The sequence below is a fragment of the Takifugu flavidus genome, chromosome 17 (assembly GCF_003711565.1).
Source record: "Takifugu flavidus isolate HTHZ2018 chromosome 17, ASM371156v2, whole genome shotgun sequence".
Taxonomy (NCBI): domain Eukaryota; kingdom Metazoa; phylum Chordata; class Actinopteri; order Tetraodontiformes; family Tetraodontidae; genus Takifugu; species Takifugu flavidus.
In genome coordinates this window covers 5,966,751-5,973,149 of record NC_079536.1, presented here as the reverse complement: position 1 = coordinate 5,973,149, position 6,399 = coordinate 5,966,751, and the positions used below count along the sequence as shown (strand labels likewise).

The window sequence follows — 6,399 nt, the reverse complement described above, 5'->3', positions numbered from 1 at the left end:
CGCTAACTTCGCTGTGCATTCTGGGTAATTTCGACGTATATCCGCGCATGCAAATGTATGTGATTTTGCACCGTTTTTGCACGATTATTGCACGTAATTCTGTCTAAAAAACGTGATTAGAAAAAAACACACTTCACCTAAAAGGATGCAAACCCCTGCACTAAAGAGAATCTTTGACGAATCAAAGTAAAAGCCTCGTAAATCTTTATAAGATGTCTGGTTCTCCTCACAATCTGACGTCATGTCCAGACTTCCCCCTTATAAAACAGGTAGTTTCTCAGCAGGGTGCGTTAATCACTATGTGACACTGACAGAAATAAAGCATCAATATGATCGCGGGTGAGTCCGAACATTTCAATAGTTGACACAAAATCGATTGGAATAAATTAGATTTCGACAGATTTATTCATATTTCTTAAGTGTTATCTTTTCTAAACATGATCCGATAATATATTTTGAATCATATTGTTTTGGTGTTTTTTTTGTTTGTTTCGTAATTAGTAGTTATAATATTGGGATAATGTTAGTTGTAGTATTATAATATATACTTAAATACTCCAGAGGGGACACAAATCTATAGTTAAGTTGGGGTTTTGTTTTGTTTTTTTTAACATATTTTTGTTCTGAAATTACACTGTTTAGTTAAGTTGATTGCTCAAATAGTCCCCGTTGTGATTAAATGAGACGTTTGTGTTTTTCTAGCAGTTCTCCTCCTGTGCGTCTGCTGTACTGCTGCAGCAAAGACGAGCCAACTCTGCGTACCCAGTCAGAAGGTAAGATAAAAATAAATCCTCTACTTTAACAATAATAATAATAATAATGTGAAGCATTGTTTGTTCCTTAAACTTAAGAGTGAAAGGTAACTGGTCAATGAATGCACAGGGTATGACAAGCTCAAACATCAGGAAAGGAGATTTAATAGTTGAATATGCTGCAGATGTGCAAACATTCACAATTTGATGATGGAGTCACTTTTAATGGCTCAGAAAAGTGATGATGATGATTTGGTGGTGCCGGGTCAAATACGCGCATTAAATCCATTTCTTTGGCGTTTGGTTTTTCAGGTAGCGTGTTTTGTTCCAGCTGATGATCTGAGTCCATCTGCTCCAGTCAGGGTGGACGTCTGCCTTGGCAAGACTCTCAACATTTCCCTGGAGAAGCTTTCTGGCAACCCCGCATGCTCCTGGACCCGCGAAGCGGAGCCCATCCACGCGGTGTAAGCCGGTGTTTATGAGGAACAAGTACCTCTTCTCTTTTACATGTGTGCGTGTTTCACTGAGTGCTTTCGCACCTTGACCAGAAATGGGAGTCGGCTGTTGGTGCTGCCGGCTCTTTCGGAGGCCAATTCTGGGGAGTATGAGCTGACATGTGAAACCGGCAATGGCGTCCGGAGTTCTGTGTCTGTGTCACTCAGGGTTGTGAAAAGTGAGAAACTGTCTGATCACCACAAACCACGCACCAGCTCTGTGGTGATAAACATGATCTATTTAAACAGGTCGTCCCACGACCCCCAGGCTGTTACTGAGCCAGTTCAATGAGCAAAATAGTTCCCCTTACTTCTTGTGCACCTCTGGAGGATGCCCAGAGCCCACGCTTGGATTTTCCGGGTGAGACGATAACTGCTTCTGAAACGTCTGTCGATGTGTTCTGTAAAACAATAACATGTTGGCTCTTCTCTCAGAGGGTATTCAGGTAGCGAAAAATCCAGTAGCGCCTTCTTTAACAGGGGAGCGATGTGCTGCGCTGAAAATGCTGCCGGACAAGAATGCACCCAACTCTATGACTATGGTAGTGTTTCCTTTGCATTAATTCACCAATAAAACAATAACAGATGAGGATGTTTGGACGTAAACCAATAAAAGTGTCTTGTTAGATCTGGAGAGGATGCAGGAAGACGAGCTCTCCAATATCACCGTTCAGCCCGATCAGTCCTTGCTGCTCCGCTGCCGGAAAAAGGCTTATTATGGCCCCTACCCTAAGTGGGACAAAGGGGGCCTAGAAATGGATGAGAACAAATTAGCTTGCCACTCCGATTCCCAGGAGGTGCCTGATCAGTACAACACACGCCACATTACCAAAGCATGAATTACTCCCACTGTCATCATCTGGGTTTTGTTTTTCCTTTAAAGCTCTGCATTAAAACGGATCACCACAGCAATAGTAGGATGACCTACCTGTTCATCAAATCAGTGAATGTGAGCCACAGCGGCACATACACCTGCAGGGACGATAACAGGAATAAGAACGTCTACGTTAATGTCCAAGGTTGGTAAAAATCCATCTCAGCGCCATTATCAGCAAGTGTGTCTTGAAATCTTTTCACTCGTTCTGCATCTTTTGGGCTCCAGCTGAAGGTTTCCTTTCCGTGGAGCTGGAAAAGAGCAAAATCGTCTCGGCTAATGACGTCTCCGACACCTGTCTGGAAGCCAGAGTCTCCTACCACCCAGTGCTCCGTCGCTGTTCCTGGGAAGCTCCCAATAAGATGGTGACTGAATGCATCAGGCAGACCTGGGTGACGAAACACAGGTAGACACAACAAACATGCGTCAATTTTGAAGGGACAAGAATAAACTCATGGTTGTACCCTCTCAGCACTGTCAAACTCTGTAATCCGCTCCAAGCGGGTGATTACAAGCTGCTCTTGGAGGCAGGAGGACGTGAGGAAACACGGACGGTGTCTGTGTGCGTTGCAGGTAAGAGGCAATGATTTGTTTTTGGTCTGTGGACCTTCTGGTTGAAGGTGCTCAGAGTTCCGGGCTTCATTTCAGACACGCCGATGTTCACATTCGGGACGGGCATCGATATCATGGTGGAGACGTCGAGTCTTGTGCCTGCGAACTACACATGGATGTCTTGTGTTTCAGCCAACGACAGGTATGTCCCCCATCAGACCTTCTCGCTCCATTATTCCTCCAGATTTCCTTTCAAGGCTGTCTGTCTCCAAGCATCTGCGAGCTTGATTCCTCCTGGACTGTGATTCCGGACACTTCTGTGACAGTCACCGACTTCTCCTGCAAGAAGGAAATCCTGTCTTCCCCCAACAGAACGTGGGTGAAGGGACACCATTACAGGTTTTGCCTGACTAACTCGGTGGGTTCTTGGTGCAAATCCCCACAGTTCCACCCACAGCTGCTCCGGGTTTCTAGTGGTAGGAAGACGGGTGTAATATCTGAATGAGGAAAGGAAAACAACAGGGACGATGACTGGAAATCGTGTTTTTTCATTGCTGTAGTATCACCAGATGAGAACTTTAACCTGCTGAAAGTCAGCAGCTTGCTTCTTCTTGTGGCTCTAGTAGTAGTGAGCGTGACCCTCTTCTACTTTATCAAGAAGAAGGTAACAATTACAGATCACACATTTGTATCTGTTCACGCAGACAGGAAGTGATGTGGAACCTTTGGGTTTTTCCCCACAGAAACCCAAGTATCAGCCCCAGCTTCAGATGATCCAGATGGTCGGCCCCAGCGACAACGATTACATCTACATAAACTTCAAGGACTTCGAGTACGACACCAAGTGGGAGTTTCCCAGAGAGAACCTGGAACTGGGTACGAATCCCATTAGACAGATATGAAATGTGAATTTCTACGTTATAATCAGTAGAAAAGGAAGATGAAGGTGTCATCAGCGCGTCAATATTTGTATTACCCAGGAAAGGAGCTGGGCTCTGGGGCTTTTGGAATGGTGGTCCAGGCGACAGCTTATGGTATCAGCAAGCCTGGAGTGCCACAGCAGGTGGCCGTGAAGATGCTCAAAGGTCTGTGAGTTCACATATTTGAATTTTCTACGACAGAGCAACAGTCCAATGTGAGTAGTAGCTAATGTGGCGTGTTAACGCTGCAGAAAAGCACCACTCTGTGGAGAAGGAGGCCCTGGTGTCCGAGCTGAAAATGTTGACTCACATCGGCTCTCACGACAACATCGTAAACCTGCTCGGAGCGTGCACCGAATCAGGTACAACAATGGCTGGATCTCTCAGTGTCTGCCTGATTATTTCAAAAGGTTTTACCAAAAATATGTGCTGTTTTACAAGCAGGGCCGACATACCTGATCTTTCAGTACTGTTGTCATGGAGATCTTCTGAATTACCTGAAGAAGAACAGAGAGCTCTACCACAAATCTGTGACCGATGCTTTCAACAAGGACCGTTTCAGCAGCCTTTACCAAAACCTGGAGACAAAGCCGGGGTGAGAAAGGATGATTTAACAATTGTGTGAATAGTTTTGCATTTAAAGAGGCATTTTATTAATTTATTGGCAACCTGTTGTAAATTTATTTGCATTTTCTCAGCAAACAGCACGTATCGCAGGAGCATTATGTGACCATGTACCCTTCGGCCACTAGGGGGCAGGACAACATCGCCATCCTCACACTCGGCTCTGATAACGGGAATAACTTTGAAGGTGAAAACCGCAGCATTGGAATCACGATGTCAGCTTCACGTTGGTCCAAACTGAGTTCATCTGCAGATCCAGAAATTGTCGAGGAGCTTGAGGATGAGCGGCCTGAGGACCTGCAGACCCTGACCTTCGATGATCTGCTCAGCTTTGCATTCCAGGTGGCCAAAGGCATGGAGTTCCTCTCCTCCAAGAACGTAAGGGAGATACTCTAAATGAACTGTTTTAACTTCCAGGTATAAAAGTAAGTAGCAAATGTTCTCTCAACAGTGTATCCATCGAGACCTGGCAGCTCGAAACATCTTGGTGACCAAGGACAGGCTGGTCAAGATTGGCGACTTCGGATTGGCCAGGGACATCGAGAATGATTCCAATTACGTTGTGAGAGGAAACGTACGTGCAAGTATTATTCACGCATCGTTCGTGTGCTGGAGAACATTTTGTCCATCTGTGGTCTCTGCATCAGGTGCGTCTGCCCGTGAAGTGGATGGCCCCGGAGAGCACGTTTCAGGGAATATACACCACGAAGAGCGACGTCTGGGCTTACGGGATTCTCCTCTGGGAGGTCTTCTCCCTCGGTAGCCTATGCCACATTAGCTAAAACAACAAAACAACTCCAATCCAGCACAACGAATAACGCTTCCTGTTTCTCTCTATAGGCGTGACTCCATACCCTGGAATAAAAGTGGATCACAACTTCTACTCCATGATTGAAAGAGGATTTAAGATGGAGTGTCCGTACTACGCCAGTGATTCTGTGTAGGCTCAAAAATGCTACAGTACATTCCAAGTTTTGCATGTTCTCCCCTAGTCCCGGTGTTTTCCTGGCGCTCCCAGTCCAATGACAAGTACATTTGGTTGTTTGGAGAGTCTAAATTGCCCAATGTGCTCACCTTTACCCCCTCCTGCAGGTACGGGATGATGTGTAAGTGCTGGGCCCTCAATCCAGGAAGCCGACCGTCTTTTTCAGAGCTGGTGTCCTTCATGTGCAACCAATTGACGGACAGAGAGGAGAAGGTGGGCTGCTCCCACTCGTCCCATTTGTTTCATCTCGTTATCCGTTTCTGATTCCTCTCTCCCTCCGCCAGCTCTACCATAACATACTGGAGCAGAAGGAGTGTGTCCACACCAACGCAGCGGCCACCAAGGCCACTTCTGCGCTGGAGACACAGAACCAGAACAAGGCGGCCAACGAATATTCTCAACCACGTTCGGCCACGGAGAGCAAAGAGCTGGAGACCAGCGCAGAGGAGGAGAAGCTGCTGAAGCCTGATGCACAGTGATGCTAAAACCAGTTTTCCTTTTAACCACAGATGTGGGTTTTATACTGCTCTTGAGAGTTAAAGCATGAATTCTGTTAAGTGATGTCAGTGAGATTGAATGTTCTGGACTGAGTGTAAATACTTTACAGGTTTATAAAGGCGATTTTACCTTTTTTCTTACTTTATTTTGAATCTAAAAAGAAATATATTTTTTCATCACAGAATGCCAGACGTTCTCAGGACTATCAAGCTATTTTTTATCAACCATTTATAAGCAATATTTTTATTCCTTTCTTTGGACTGCAGTATTACAACCGTGAGTGTTTGTTTTATACAATAAAGTGTAACTGATACAGAAATGTAACTCATATTTCACCCTGCATGGCGGACAGCTTGCATTAAAAAAAAAAACACCCGTTCTGGTGGAAAACATCTGAAAATTCTATCGCTTTTTGACCTTCATCCCTTTTTTCCCCAACAGTTGATCTGATGAAAGAAAATGTTGACCAGGCTTTGGACACAGGGGACATGTCCAAGAGTACATTCACCCCACTAATGCACAACTTCAGCCTACAGTCACAATTTATGCAAATTAAGATAAAATTAGAAAACGGTAGCCTAGAAATATAAAAGATCACTTTATTCTTTACATTTTCCCTAATGTAAATCATAGTTATGTGTTTTAAGGAAGGCCTGTGTGTGTGTTTTTTAAATAACATTTAAGTTAAACGGTAAAATCC

General features: G+C 44.8%; 1 protein-coding gene across 2 annotated transcripts; it reads left to right on the top strand.

Moving 5' to 3' along the window:
- The first annotated feature begins 263 nt into the window (after positions 1 to 263).
- Positions 264 to 6,099, top strand: flt3 (fms related receptor tyrosine kinase 3). 2 transcript variants are annotated; one of them, XM_057012706.1, is made up of 23 exons: positions 264 to 339; positions 703 to 773; positions 1,065 to 1,216; positions 1,301 to 1,425; positions 1,496 to 1,607; positions 1,682 to 1,788; positions 1,874 to 2,043; positions 2,130 to 2,265; positions 2,349 to 2,526; positions 2,593 to 2,693; positions 2,769 to 2,874; positions 2,946 to 3,148; positions 3,233 to 3,336; positions 3,416 to 3,548; positions 3,653 to 3,757; positions 3,844 to 3,954; positions 4,037 to 4,187; positions 4,345 to 4,594; positions 4,668 to 4,790; positions 4,864 to 4,975; positions 5,057 to 5,156; positions 5,309 to 5,414; positions 5,486 to 6,099. In XM_057012706.1, exons 1-23 carry the CDS (start codon positions 330 to 332, stop codon positions 5,678 to 5,680), a joined length of 2,961 nt encoding a protein of 986 aa, XP_056868686.1. In that variant the 5' UTR covers positions 264 to 329; the 3' UTR covers positions 5,681 to 6,099. The 2 variants fall into 2 exon arrangements, with proteins under 2 accessions (XP_056868686.1, XP_056868685.1); XM_057012705.1 differs by having other exon boundaries at positions 4,291 to 4,594.
- The last annotated feature ends 300 nt before the right edge of the window (positions 6,100 to 6,399 follow it).